This window comes from Symphalangus syndactylus, chromosome 8 (assembly GCF_028878055.3).
Source record: "Symphalangus syndactylus isolate Jambi chromosome 8, NHGRI_mSymSyn1-v2.1_pri, whole genome shotgun sequence".
Classification (NCBI taxonomy): domain Eukaryota; kingdom Metazoa; phylum Chordata; class Mammalia; order Primates; family Hylobatidae; genus Symphalangus; species Symphalangus syndactylus.
The window spans coordinates 55518433-55533985 of NC_072430.2; the positions used below are offsets into that span (position 1 = coordinate 55518433).

General features: G+C 40.2%; 1 protein-coding gene across 5 annotated transcripts in view; it reads right to left on the minus strand.

Annotated features, from left to right (window-relative positions):
• The window catches only part of HIF1A (hypoxia inducible factor 1 subunit alpha), a 53357-nt gene extending 44262 nt beyond the window's left edge, over window positions 1–9095 (minus strand). The window contains exon 1 of one of the 5 annotated variants that reach the window (XM_055289161.2): window positions 8263–9095. In XM_055289161.2, coding sequence (XP_055145136.1) covers window positions 8263–8297 — 35 coding nt within the window. In that variant the 5' untranslated portion in view covers window positions 8298–9095. Of the gene's footprint in view, window positions 1–6155; window positions 6406–8262 lie in introns of those variants that run through there. The other 4 variants (XM_055289160.2, XM_055289163.2, XM_055289162.2 and 1 more) reach the window with 4 other exon arrangements.
• Window positions 9096–15553: the final 6458 nt, after the last annotated feature.

A 15553-nucleotide genomic window follows, 5' to 3' on the forward strand; every position in this document is an offset into this window, starting at 1 on the left:
TATCATCCCAATAAAGCAACTTGTGTAAGATCACACAGTAGAGCTAAAAGATCTAGAAAAATGTGTGATCTTAACACATATTTAGTAGAGAAAAGGATCATCTTTTTCTTGAGATGAAAACCCTAACCCATAGAAGAAATACTCAACTTCCCAAAAGTCATGACAAGAACAGTTGCAGAATGACTACGCTTGGTATAAAACTATAGAATATGAATTCAAACGACTTGCAACAAAAAACTCATGGCCCATTGATTACAATGGTAGCACTGATCAAGAGTTCTGTGTATAATAAGATAATATTCTACAAGAAGACAATCAAATATGCTACAATAAGACCTATTTGACTCATGTAATCAGGGAACTCCATTCACATGGCCAAGCAGGGCAAACCAGCATTCTTCTAGGAAACTGGTACATAGACACTAGAAGAGAAAGGGAGTTTTTTTACAATTTTTTTTTAATCTTACAAACTGTATGGATGCAGGTATGGGGATGCTAGCCATCCTCTTCCACACCATACAGACAGCCTGTCAGTGGCAGAATAAGGCCAGCATGCAAATAGAGCAAAGGTATACAAGCCAAGTAATATCAAGACAAAAGTCAGGGATTATTACACTCTGAGATCATTTGAGACTCTAGATTTGTCTCTTAAACCAAAACTAGATTGTGTTAGCCAATGACTACCTTTTCCCCTCTTAAACTAGATTGAGTTGTATTTTGCTACTTGCAATAAAAAGAATCCCAATATACTTATCAAATTGCCAGTGTTTCAAATTTAAAACTTTAATGATGATAAAGTTCAAGAAAATGACACTCTAAAATACAACTAGGTCAAACTTTCTAGAAGATAAACAGGCAATTATATTGAAAGCTTTAAAATGGATACTTTTTGACCCTGTAATTCTACTTCTTCGAATTTATTATTAAGAAAGAACCATAGGGCCGGGCATGGTGGCTCATGCCTGTAATCCCAGCACTTTTCTCATTTTTTTGAGAATAGGTTTGATAAAAAGGCAATAATGGTAAAATAGACTATATCTGAAATCTAGAGAGTATTAAGAGCCATATATTATGTTAAGTACCCAACATTAATGTTATCTAATTTAACCATCACCACAATCCTACAAAATTCTGATACTCTTCCTCACTATTTGGACGGGAAAAAATGTAGATGTAAATTTTTTAAAAGCAGGTTAAAAACAGTACTCATTCCCTAATCCTACAGTTATTAACATACATATGTAACAGAGAATTGAGAAATAGTAGACAATGGTCTCTACATAGTGAAAAAGCAGGTGATTTTTATTTCTTTGTGCACCTGTGTAGTTTTTAAATTTTTTCCTCCCAAATTTTTAAATTTCATTAAACATTAAAATAGTTTAGCCAAATCAAATGATTGTAAACACGCTCAGGGAACTCCTATTTAAATGGTATTCTATTATAAAGTAAAGAGAATAATCAATGCTCTTCTATTATAAAGCGAAGAAAATAATCAAGCCCGAACCTTACTATAAAGTAATAGAATTTAAATATCTAGATCAAAAAAAGTCAGAGGAGATTCTATAACTTTCTTCTTACCAATCAATGAATCTCAGAGAGACAGGGAACTAAAGAATTAAAACATTCTTTTTAATTTTTTTTTTTTTTTTGAGACAGCATCTCACACGGTCGTCAGGCTGGAGTGCAGTGGTGCGATCTTGGCTCACTGCAACCTCTGCCTCCCAGGTTCAAGCGATTCTCCTGCCTCAGCCTCCCGAGTAGCTGGAATTACAGGCATGCGCCACGCCACCATAACCCACTTTTTTTTTTTTTTTTATTTTTGTATTTTTAGTAGAGTCGGGGTTTCTCCAAGTTGGTCGGGCTTGTCTTGAACTCCCGACCTCAGGTGATTTGCCTGCCCCGGCCTCCCAAAGTGCTGGGATTACAGGCAGGAGCCACCGTGCCGGGCCGACAATATTTCTAAAGAAACCTTTTAAAAACCTGCATTCTCTTTGTTCATCCAATTATTCAATCATTGTCTCATTTGTTAATTCAAATACTTATTAAGAGCTCACTGTGTACACCACGTACCAGTATTCACACCACAGATTTCTTTTTTAATTTTTTTGAAACAGAGTCTTGCTCTGTCACCCAGGCTGGAGTGCAATGGGGCGATCTTGGCTCACTGCAACCTCTGCCTCCCGGGTTCAAGCAATTCTCCTGCCTCAGCCTCCTAAGTAGCTGGGATTACAGGTGCCCGCCACCACGCCTGGCTAGTTTTTGGTATTTTTAGTAGAGATGGGGTTTCACCATGTTGGCCAGGCTGGTATCGAACTCCTGACCTCAGGTGATCCACCCGCCTCGGCATCCCAAAGTACTGGGATTACAAGCATGAGCCACTGCACCCAGCCCACAAATTTCAAATTCAGTCTACTTGGGATTTGGTCCACTGAAACATATCCAGTTTTATAATGGAAAGGGGGAGGGTAGAAATCATTTTAAAGAAATTTGCTTAGCATCTGAATTTACAAGACTCTTAAGAACAGAAACATATCCCAACCCTCAAAGACTTCAACTTTCGCCTTTAAACCTTATGTTTATTTTTAACCATAGTATTTTTCAGCTGGAAAAACAAATCCTCCCAAACTACTTGGAAAAAAAAAAGGGGGGGGAAACACAGGGGACCTGTCCTTAATGAGTGAAAATTGCATTAAATACTAGACACTTTTAAATTAATTTGCCTAAATATATTGTGACTTTTCAAACAAGTGAAGAACTACATACAGTAAGCTATGTTCCATCACATTTTCCCATTTACAAGACAATAAAATTTCAAAATCATATGTTGAAATAATCTTTATGGTTAAAACTGTAACCGGTTAAGGTGAAATTTTAAAATAAAGAAACACTCATAAATAACAGTTGAGATCACCACAACAGCTAAAAGCTAACATCTTGGGAACAGTTTTTAATAAAAATACATTATTTCAATTATTGTTTTAAATCTTAGAGAACAAATTTCCTAATTAAATTGGGCTTTATCAACAATAGAACAGGTGTACACTATTTTACCCAAAAAGTGTTTCTGTGAAAGAGTACTGGCAGAGCAAATCTAAGTCACTAGAAAAATTGAATTCTCATTTTAGAGGTACTTAATCTCCTTTCTGTTAAAGCTTCCACTGGCAAACTGTAGTTAGCTTTCAGCTGGTTAATTATCCACAAACAAGCCCTTAAAAACAATCACTTCAACATATTAGATGGCTACCACTTCACCATATTAGATGGCTGAGAGAGAGAGAGAAAGAGAAACAAGAGAAGGAAGGAAAGAAAGAAAACAAGTGTTTAGAAGGATGTGGAGAAATAGGAACCCTTGTGCACTGTTGGTGGGAATGTAAACGGGTGCAACTGCTATAGAAAACAATATGGTGGTTCCTTGAAAATTAAAAAGGGTTACCATATGATCCAGCATCCCTCTTCTGGATATGTGTTCAAAAAAAGTGAAAGCTTTAAACAGAGATTTGCAGACTCATGTTCATAGCAGCACAATAACCAAGATGTGGAAGCAACCCAAGTGTCCATTGCTTGATGAATGGAGAAACAAAATATGGTACATATAATGGAATATTGCTCAGACTCAAAAAGGAAGGAAATTCTGACATATGCTACAACATGGATGAACCTTGAGGACATTACACTAAGTGAAATAAGCCCATCACAAAAATATTAAAACCCTATAATTCTATTTATGAGGCATCTAGAGTAGTTAAATTTGCAGAAACAGAAAGTAAAATGGTGGTTGCCAGAGGCTGAGGAGAGAGGGAAATTGGGAGTTGTTTAATGGGTATGATTTCAGCTTTGTAAGATGAAAAAGTTCTGGAAGTTAGTTGCACAATGTGAATATACTTAACACTACTGAACGGTACTTAGGAATGGTTAAGATGGTAAATTTTATGTTAATGCTTTTGAACTACAATTTTAAAAAACAATCAAAAGCTATAGAAAAAAGCCATGAGGTAATCACAATTTTTGGTTTTACGAAACAGAAATTTTTAATTTTGTTTTAAAAATTCAGGTTTTAGATACTAGATTTCTCTAAAGGGATCATGTCTGGCCAATAGATAAGGGTTTATAAATTTCTACTGCAGAAAACGTGAACATTAATACTCAATGCATATACCAAACAGTTAATTCTTGATGTGTCAAGAGACCAAGAGATATGATTATTTTTAAAATTCCAAAGCCTATAGTTAATTTAAACATTCTGACCATATTTTTACCAAAAATACTGAGCAACAAGAAGCTTGGCTTGTCTTAGTTTCAAATTCTCTTTCTAACCTTCCAGAGTTAAACAGAAAACACATACACACACTGGGTAAAATCCACCCACTGGATAACTAGTCACAAAGTTTAAAAAATCAATTTCTTAATCGGAAACTCATCCAACATCACATTTAAATTTAGATTATTTTTCTCCTGGTTAAGAAACAGACTTATGTTAATCTTAGATAAAGGGATACAGTATTTTAAGTATCTAAATTAAAAAATTATATATTAAGAGAAGGCATCTATGAACACACAATTTAACCCAAATCTTTAACATCCATGCAAATCAATTTTTAATTTCACCACCAAACATAATAAACTATTTTGAGTTCTTCAGAAAAGAAAAAATCAGTCAAGAGACTAACTAATCCCCCTCAGCTTTCTATACACCACTCTTGACATACAAGAATAGAATGTAACCACAAAATCTAAACCCTGAGCCCAGACACCATTAGAGTCACAGACAATGGCGTTAAAAGTAAAGACAATGGAAGTTAACAGGTAGAAAAGTTGACATTCTCCAAACTGCACAAGGTGCTCTGCAGTGGACCGTAGGAATGAACTCCAATACTTTCTCAGTCTAAAATAACTTGATAGTTCAGTAAATACACACGTGTGGAAGAGTGCATAGACTTCATACAAATTGAGCCACAAAACACACCAGTAAGACAAGCTTGAAGTCTTGCCTTCAGATGGAACCCAATGGTCTTAACTCTGGAGAAACTCATAAGCAAAGGACAGTTTTTCTACCATGTAGCTGCTTTACTGAGAATATTTTATCAACTCATTATCTTTCAAAAAGATTAATTTTTATAAAATTGTCTAAACTTTGGCATCAAGACAAAAAATGTCTTAAGTTACTGCCAGTACTAAGACTGCAGTGTCTTGCACATATCTTGCTTAAATGAACAGTAAGACTAGAATACTGTGTATGTTTGACTCTAGAGTCCAGAGTAAACTCAAAGTATTCTATTTGGGGAGAAAACACAGGGGTAAGGAATTGTGAAGGAGGAGGCCTCTACTAGAGTAGAGAGTAGATCAGATGCTCAAGAAAAATAACTGATACTAGGTGCCAGTATAACCCAAGGATGTACTCTTTTGCCCATTTTAACAGGAAAAAAAAACCCTTTTCAAGCTCTGGATCCAATGTTAGTCTTTTCACTTTCAGGAGATAGAAAAGATGCATGAAGACACAGAAAAGAAACTAAAGGAAATAGCTAGAAGGACTAGCAAAAAAGAATTTTAAGAGCTGTGGAAGTTTAAACAAGAATTTTAACAGGTAACATCTATTTTCAAGTACACAGTGTCACCAAGACTCCTGGCAATGGGCTAAGTGCTTCACAAGCATTATCTCATTTAACCTTTACAATACTGCTCAGATGGCTGCTATTCTTATCATCATTTCAAAAGGAGGAAAGAAGCTCAGAGGCATTCAGTAACTTGCTCAAGCTCACAAGTGAAGGGCTGGGACCCTTAACTCAGAGGTATCTGCCTCTAGATCCTATGCTCTTAACCACCATATGCTGCTTCCTCAAAGGGACAATCAAAATAGAATTATAAGGAGAAAAGTTTGCTAATAAATGAGAAAGCTTCTTGGCTTTTAATGCCAAAGTTAATGAAGGAAATTAAGGAATCTCTATTCTCAGAAATTTTACTTTAATGATTCAGTAATTATTTGTTTTGGAAAACTCTGAAGGAGTCTGGCCTGAAGGCTGAAACAGAATCATTACTCTCTTGACATTCCCTTAAAAATCTAAAAATCAAAATGCACGTGCTATTAAGTAAGTTCAGCCCCTATAACTAGGAACCAACATGAAATGTCCTATGTTAAATCTACAGTATCATAACCATACCCATTTTCTATTCTGATCTCTTCCAATTCTTCAGGTTTTGAGTTTCCTAGACCTTCTTTTAAAAAGACAAATTTGTCTCCCAAACTCCGACATTGGGAGCTCATTTAAAATGAAAACAAAAAATTGCATGAAGAAAATCTCCATCCCTCAACCTCTCAGTATCTTTCAAAAAACTGTAAATTAGTTAGAAAAGGTCATCTATTACAAACAGCATCTAAAAGTGCTGAGTAACCACCACTTATTAAGTGTTTAAGTTTTCAGTTATATCAAGAACTTCTATACTAAGAAATATGAATCCGTCCAATCCAAGGTTGCCAAGTTTTCAAATGAGAAAATTTTGAAAGTAACAGATGGGCTGAGGAAAATCTAAGAGCTCATTTAGAATTGGGGCTGATGAACAGTAGCTAATTTATTAATTCATTCATTTCAAAACTGCTTCTGATATTCTGAACGGATGAACGGCAAAGAAATGAGTTCAATACTGTATATAAAAAAGTGGTGCATAATTTAATGCATTGTATTAAATATGATTCAATATATAATAAGGATAGAAAACTGGCACTACACAGAGGTAATCTGCCTTAGGTTTACAATATAGCAGCTTTATCATTTCATCAAAAGCACTGTAATCACCTGCGCAAAATAAACTGCAATTAATTCCTGGTAACTCTTGGAATTAATCTAGACCTGTTTGCTCACTTTTTGAATTTTATAAGTGCCTTCTCTGGCGTATACAAACTAAGAATTTAATATTCTATTGAAGAAGGACCAGGAGAAGGGACCTACAAAACAGCAATATAGACAAGTTTATCTTCTGCTGATACTGATTAGTGAAATTAATCTCTCTGCCAGAAGAGTGGAAGGATTTAACAGCAAAGCCAGTCTACTAACCAAAACTCTTACTCTAAATCTTCAATTCTTTAAATGATTTCCTTAAAAGTTAAAATGCCAAAGTGGGCAAAATTGTGTGTGTGTTGGGGGATGGGGGAGTCCGCTCTTAATACCACTGGACTAACTCACAATTCTCGATCTCTAATGTACCCCTTAGACTCAAACTTCAAGGTGATTTATAAAACTTGCATTAAGTTCTAATCGAGTGATTACTTACTTTGGATATATGTTGAAGGTTTTTCTTTAATATACTTCAATTTCAGGAAAATGAGACAGAGTTAGAAAATTTTTGCAACATTTTAGTGCCGCATTCACTCATCATATACTTTTTTCAGTATCATTAAAACTGTCTGCCTACATTTAACCAGCCCCTACATTTTCATTATTTGAAGAATGAATGAGGCATATATTCATTTATAATATCTGCGTTCTCGTGACAGGTGATATGAACTCAAGTATCCAATTCTGAAGTTCTTTTTAAAATGTTGCCATTTCCCTAAATTCCCATTACTCTGACTCTCAGTCTAGGCAAGTTTTTCAAGGCGATTAAAACGAAACAAAACCTGCACGTGCAGACTAAAAAGTTCTCATCTTAAGGCCATCGCGGCAAATCCCTAATGCACAAAGGCAAAGACACCCGCGACGGCTGGACAACTACAGGACAAGATCGCATCCGACCACGCGAGTCCCTCAGTCGGGAACTCAGGGCCCCAAGTCCACAGGGAAACCAGGACCAGCGTGCAAGGTCCGCCCCAGGGCCGAGTTTTCAATGGAACCGGAGAGGATGGGGGCGGGAAGGAGCGGAAGCTCCGGGTGCAAACCGCGGCTATCGAGCTGCAGCTCATTTCTCTTCCCGGGGTTTTCAGGCTGGGTAAAGTCCCCTCCGGATGCGGCCACAGAGCAGGATGGGTTTTTGAGACGGGTAGGTGGGCGGCGCGAGGCCCCCACGGCCGGCGGGGAGGGCAAGCAGGGCTCAGACCCCGGCCCCTGAAAGCACTTTCGAGGCGTCTCCCACCCCCCACGACAAGATGGCGACGTGGACAGCGGGGGAGCCCGGCCGGCGAGGTTGGGGGAAGAGAGGGGAGGGGAGCAGCAGCAGAAACAAAAAGGCTGCCCCCCCAACCCCATTAACGCCGAGGCCGGCCCGGGAGCCCAGGGCGGGCAGGCGGGCGGGGTCGCCGGGGGAGAAGGCAGCCGGCCGAGGGAATGGGCTTACTTTTTCTTGTCGTTCGCGCCGCCGGCGCCCTCCATGGTGAATAGGTCCCCGCGATGCCTTCACGGCGGGCGGCCCCCAGGATCGCTCCGGCCTAAGCGCTGGCTCCCTCCACACGCGGAGAGAGAAGGAAAGGCAAGTCCAGAGGTGGGGGTGCGAGGCGGGAAACCCCTCGTGAGACCAGAAGCAGGAGAAGCGGGCGGCAATCGCCGGAGTCCGGGCCCGGCTCCGAGCCTCTCCTCAGGTGGCTTGTCAGGGCCCAGCCCGACGCGCTGGCCGAAGCGACGACGAGGGTGATCCTCTTGTCCCCTCAGACGAGGCAGCACTGTGCACTGAGGAGCTGAGGCAGCGTCAGGGGGCGGGCAAGGGCGGAGGCGCGCTCGGGCGCGCAGGGAGGGGAGAAGGGGCGGGAGCGCGCCCGCTCGCCTGCCCAGGCCGGCGCGCGCTCCCGCAGGCCCGCCTCACCTGAGGTGGAGGCGGGTTCCTCGAGAGCCAATGGCGAGCGACGCAGGCGGCAAGTCCCCACCCCAGCCCACGTCGTTCTCAACCAATCAGGAGGTGGTCAGCTGAAGCACAGCTGGGACGCGCCGCGGCGCTCACGTGCTCGTCTGTGTTTAGCGGCGTAGGAAAGAGAAAGGAGCTGGGGGTGCGGCTCATCCCGGGTCTGGGGACTCTGCGCCTTCTCCTAAGGAAGGCGGTGCTCGGCTTTGGGAGGCGCTGCTGAGAAGGGATTTCGGTTGCCTGGTCCCAAACATGCATCATATTTTCCTACTCTTGGAGCAGTAATGTAATGCTCCCGCTCTTTCTCCTCGGCCTCACTGCTGGGCATGATTGCCGCCCAACTCTGCTGAGCTCTCTGTTCAAAAAAGCAGACTTCGCCTCGTGGCAGCAAGCCCTTCCTTTGGTCTCGTTGCTCAGATGTGTTACAACGGGGTCTTTCCTTGCCAGGTTACCTAACCATGGGTCAGTGTCACCCACCGCACTCTTTGCCACGGAACACAGGGGAACTCCCCTTGTCTACTAAGTTTTTCTGTGGCGGAGTTTAATTACTGAATAAATGCAATTAAAAATAAAAATTAACAACTCTTGCTGTAAACTTCAAGGGAAGTAAAGTTGCAGGGAAATCTTAAAATCTGAAACTATGTTAAGCATTTACAAATAGGTATAAATGACTTAATAAGCATATAAACCAGTTTCAGGGAAAGAGTAGAAAAAATGGCCTTTGGCAACTTTGCAAGCTACTAAATAAAACGTAATCACTTTTGTCTTTGGAGGCATAAACTTCAAGCCTGTCAGTCTTCTAAAAGAAAAATATATTTTGAGGCCAACAAAGGAGCATTGCACATATATCTCCACTTGGTGCTAAATTATTTTACTTCTCACCTTTGCCTTATGAGTTTCTTGTGAAAACCCACCTTTGGGTTGTAAATATAAATATCTGTAGTGGCTTTCAATTGTACTAGCATGTAAAAACAATGGTCTATATAAAAGCATCAAACTCTGACAAGACGACAACCAATGTATACAGCACCTCTTTTTAACTGGTCAGTAGACCTACAAAGATACAATTAAACATTGACCTTAGCGGACACGGTGGTTCCAGCTACTCAGAGGGGTGAGGCTGGAGGATCCCTTTAGCCTGGGAGTTCCAGCCTAGGGAACATAGCGAGACTCCATCTCTTTAAAAAATTTTTGATCTTCACGCTACTTTTGTTTTTTCAGACCTACAACACTAAATGATATGTGTTATGTCTTGAAAAGAACCATGGGAAATGCGTGAAGAGAAGAAAGAATTCAAAATAACTACTCATAATTTCTTTTTTAATTGTGGAAAGAATAATTCGGTAAATTAAAAACCTTTTAGTTTAACATTCTGAAGATACTGTGTTAAGAACGCTGGCTCCAGAGTCAAGTGTGAGCTTGTACGCAGGCTTTGAAACTTACTGGCAAGTCGTTTAATCTCTCCATAACTCAGTTTACTTATTTATAAAATGGATATAAAAGTGTCTATACCACAGTATTACAGATGGTTAAATGAGATAATACATGTATACTTAGAACAATATCTGGCGCATAGTAAGCACTCAGTAAATGTTAGCTCTTAGTATTGTTGGTGGCGTTATTATTATCATTATTATTATTTTGAGACAGACTCTCGCTCTGTCCCACAGGCTGGAGTCCAGGGGCGCGATTTCGGCTCACCACAACTCCGCCTCCCAGGTACAAGTGATTCTCCTGCCTCAGCCTCCCAAGTAGCTGGGATTACAGGCACCCACCACCACACTCGGATAATTTTTCTATTTTTAGTAGAGACGAGGTTTCACCGTTTTGGCCAGGCTGCTCTCGAGCTCCTGACCTCAGGTGGTCCACTCACCTCGGGTTCCCAAAGTGCTGGGATTACAGGCATGAGCCACAGTGCCTGGCCTATCATCATTATTATTGTGCTCAAATTTATTCCTCTGTTAACAGTAATTACTCGGGCTTCTCCTACAGTTTAGACATTTTTAACTATCCAAGAATACCAATTATGTTAATATAAATCCGCATATATTCTCTATTTTCAACTTTGGAACTGCCCATCGTGTTCCCACCCTCATTTATAAGGATAGCTGCAGAGATCTTCAATCATTTCCCTTTTCATTATACTTATAGCAATTCTCTCTGGCCAGTGATTATAGTATATAATGTTTGTGACATCAAAAGACAAGCATTTTGTAACAGTAAATCTAAGTCATTAAAAAATTTTTGGATCATTTCAAAAGTTTAAAGCAGAATGATAATTTGATCAGCAAAAAAATTTTAGAATATTCATTAAATTTGCCCTAAAGTTAATTTTCCTTTTCAAAAATGTATAAAATATATTTTTATGTATATGTGTATATGTGTATACACAAATATAAATATGAACATGGAAAGGAAAGTAGTATATGTGTATGTAAATATGTGTATATACAAATATAAATATGAACATGGAAAGGAAAGTAGTATATGTGTATGTATATATGTGTATATACAAATATAAATATGAACATGGAAAGCAGTAATATTCAATCAACTAATTTTCACAGTTACAAAGGCACCAAATAGTATCCCCTAATTTAAACAATCCTATTAAATAACAGACACCAAAAAGGAAAATTTCATATAGGATAAAATTTTAAATCTTCCTTTTTACAACCACTTAACAAATGCATTTAGGTTATTACTATGTAAGTATATCTTAACAAACAGTCATTTAATCACTTTCTAACTTTGCAGAACTTTCTGAGTAGACTACAAGATTACTTGCAAATGACTCCATTGACCCTTAGCCCATATTTATTAGGAAACTGGGCAGTGAATCAGGAGGCTAGGTAAAACTTGAAATTTTGATTACTACTAAATAATACAGAGCATTGAGCCTTTTGAAGCTGAAATGCATCAGATGCACACAATTTATAGGGTATCAAACTATACAAGAAGACCTAGTATTCAGTGATTCCTGGCCCATTATTACCCTTAGTTTTTTCTTTTTCTTTAAGCTTTTCATAACAAGAACAATGGCAGCAAAAGGGTATTGTTTGGAAGGAAAGTGCTTACAAGATAAGAGGCATTAAAAATCTTTGTTTTTTCCTTTCAAGAATCAAAACACAAAGTATCTGTAATTCCAACATTTTGGGAGGCTGAGGCAGGAGGATCACTTGAGGCCAGAAGTTTGAGACCAGCCTGGGCAACAAAGCGAAACTCCCATCTCTACAAAAAATTTTAAAAATTAGCTGGGCTTGGTGGTTAGTGCCTGTAGTCGTAGCTACTCTGAAGGCTGAAGCGGGAGGATCACTTTCTCCCAGGAGTTCGAGGCTGCAGAGAGGTATGATTGTGCCACTGCACTCCAGCCTTGACAGAGCAAGACTTTATATCTTAAAAAAACACAACAAACAACAACAACAAAACCCACACACACAGACAGACACACAAAATAAAATGTATATTTATCTGAGTTTAGGGGAATATAAACAGACTGAAAATTTGATATTAGAACTTTTCAATTATGATAAATATTGTTAAGATGAATTTACAAAGGAACACCAAGGGGCTTTCAGTTTCCTGTTCAACATGTAAAGAGCTTGGAACTTGTCACTCCCATCCTCACAACAAGAAAAAAAAGGCTAAGCAAACTGAAATCGATAACTCTTCTTAGATCCACCAGAGAACTGAGGTCACAGGAAAAACTACTGCCTTAAAAATTAGAGAGACAGACAGATAGATACAGAGAGGCACAGCTTTTCAGAGAATCGCAGTTTACCAGGAGCAGAGCCCACGTACAGAAGCCAGAAGCTGAAGCTAGTTTCACAGCTGGAGCCGACATCAGTAGGAACACTTAACTGTAATTGAGGAATTGCTGGAGGCTCAGTGCAGACTAGCTTGAGAGTTAAAAACTCCAAGGGGGCTCAGTCTGAGAGGGGCCTCAATACTCACCTCAGTTTTACCTCTATGAATCCTGTCAGATTCTCACTGTAAAGATCTGAGAAAAATCTGCTTTGCTTTTGCCAGGGAGAAGGGGTAAGTAACCATCGTGAAATACTCTCAGGGCTCTCTGTTCTTCCTAACAAGACCTGGCCTCAAGGGAAACTCTCTATCAGAGCCTAACCAAATGAATCTACTAAAGGCTAACCAATCTGGAGGAAGGAAAATTACCAACTCTGGTCAGCTCTAGCCTTCCAAATGGGAGAAGGGAAATACTCAACTCAAGCTCACTAAAAGACTTGAGTCCTAATCATAGGACTGCAGAAAGCCCTCCTCTCCCCCTAACCTTATCACCACATCAGAAGAGCTCCTGTGTAATAACGGGGCATTATAGCTAAAAGAACTCAAACCTCAGACCCTATTTTAAGAGTCTCTGGGGACATCCAAAGACAACATAGGATGCAAAAACAAGGACACGGTAGGAAATTTTAGCCTCTGACACCACGAACAGTAACAAAGCCTACCTCTTTGCCAGATAAACACGAAACCTCACACTAAAGGCCCATCTACCTAAGTTCTTTTTACCTGATACAGCATGTCTGGCTTTCAACAACAACAACAACGACAAAAAAATTAAAAATATGCTAAAAGGCAAAAAACACAGTCTGAAGAGACAAACCAGACATCAGAATCAGACTCACACATGGCAGAGATTTTTGAATTTCAGACCAAAAATTTTAAATAAATATGATTAATATGCCAAGGATTCTAAGCAAACAGTGGGCAACATGCAAGAACACATGGGTAATGTACTCAGAGATATGGAAGCTCTAAGAAAGAATAAAAAGGAAATGCTAGAAATAAAAAACAATAGAACAAATGAAAAATGCCTTTAATGGGCTCATCAATAGACTGGATATAGCCAAGGAAAGAATAAGTAAGCTTGAAGATATGTCAGTACAAACTTCTAAAACTGAAATGCAAAGCAAAAAAAAAAAAAAAAAAAAAGAAAAATATGGAACAGAATACCCAAGCACTGTGGGTGCGAGACAATTACAAAAGTTATAACCTAACTGTAATGAAAGAAAGTACCAAAAGAGTAGAGAGAGGCAAGGAAAGAAGAAATAGTTAAATAATGACTGAGAATCTTCCAAAATTAATGACAAATACCAAACCACAGATCCAGGCATCTCAGAGAGCACTGACAGGATAAACACAAAAAAATCTACACCTGGACTGGCCAGGGATGGTGACTCGTGCCTGTAATCCCAGCTCTTTTCAAGGCCAAAATGGAAGGATCGCTTGAGCCCAGGAGTAGGAGAGTTAGAGACCAGCCTGGGCAACATAGGGATACTCTGTCCCTACAAAAAATAAAAAATTAGCCCGAGTGGGTGGCATGTGCCTGTAGTCCCAGTTACTTGGGTGGCTGAGGCAGGAGGATTGCTTGAGCCCGGGAGTTCAAGGCTGTAGTGAGCTATGATGGCACCACTGTGCTCCAGCCTGGGCAGCAGTGTGGGACCCTGTCGTTTGTGTGTATGAGTGTGATGGAGTCTCACTCTGTTGCCCAGGCTGGAGTGCAGTGGCACGATTTCGGCCCACTGCAAACTCCACCTCCTAGTTTCAAGGGATTCTTCTGCTTCAACCTCCCGAGTAGCTGGGATTACAGGCGCCTGCCACCACGCCCAGCCAATTTTTGTATTTTTAGTAGAGACGGGTTTCACCATGTTGGCCAGGCTGGTCTTGAACTCCTGACCTCAGGTGATCCGCCCACCTTGGCATCCCAAAGTGCTGGCATTACAGGCGTGAGCCACTGTGCCCAGCCTAACTCTGTCTCTTAAAGAAACAAACAAAATCTTCAAAATCTACACCTAGCATAGTATTTTCAAAACTGTGGAAAATCAAAGACAAAGAGAAAATCTTGAAAGAAGGGGCTGGGGCAAGGGAGTATGGGAGTGAGAGAAAACACCTTACCTATAGAGGTGGAACAATAAGAGTTACATCAAACTTCTTTTCAAAAACCATGCAAGCAAGAAAAGTGTGAGATGAAATACTTAAAGTGTTAAAAGAAAAAACTCACCCATCTAAAATTCTGTACTCAGTGAAATTAACCTTCAAAAATATTGGAGTCAAAATTAAAGGAGTAAATTATCCTTCTTTCTTCAAAAGAAAGTCTGACTTTCTCAGACATATAAAATGGAGGAAATTTGTTGCCAGATGAGCTGCCTTGCAAGAAATGTTAAAAAGAAGTTCCTCAGAAGCGCCTCTGCCCGGCCGCCCCATCTGGGAAGTGAGGAGCGCCTCTGCCCGGCCACCCATCGTCTGGGATGTGAGGAGCGCCTCTGCCCGGCTGCCCCGTCTGGGAAGTGAGGAGCGCCTCTGCCCGGCCACCCATCGTCTGGGATGTGAGGAGCGCCTCTGCCCGGCCGCCCCGTTTGGGAGGTCTACCACAGAGGCCAGAAGCAATGTGGGGGCTGGATGTGGTGGCTCACGCCTGTAGTCCCAGTACTCTGGGAGGCTGAGGCGGGTTGATCACTTGAGGCTAGGAGCTCGAGACCAACCTGGCCAACATGGCGAAACATATGAAAAATACAACTGTCAAACCAACCAACGAACCAAGCGACAACAAAACAGGTCTACCCTGGAGTCATACTCTAATTTTTTCTATTTTCCTCCCTTTCTGATCCTTTATCCCACTTTCTTTTTCTTCCTCTTCCTTCTCCTTCTTCTTTGTCAAATAGAGGATTGAGTTATTATCATTGATCCATACAAAGTCCCTCTCTCATTTATTTTCTTTAATTCCCACCCCCCGTTTCTATTCCCCGTCTTCCCATGTGCAACCTTCCTAATATGT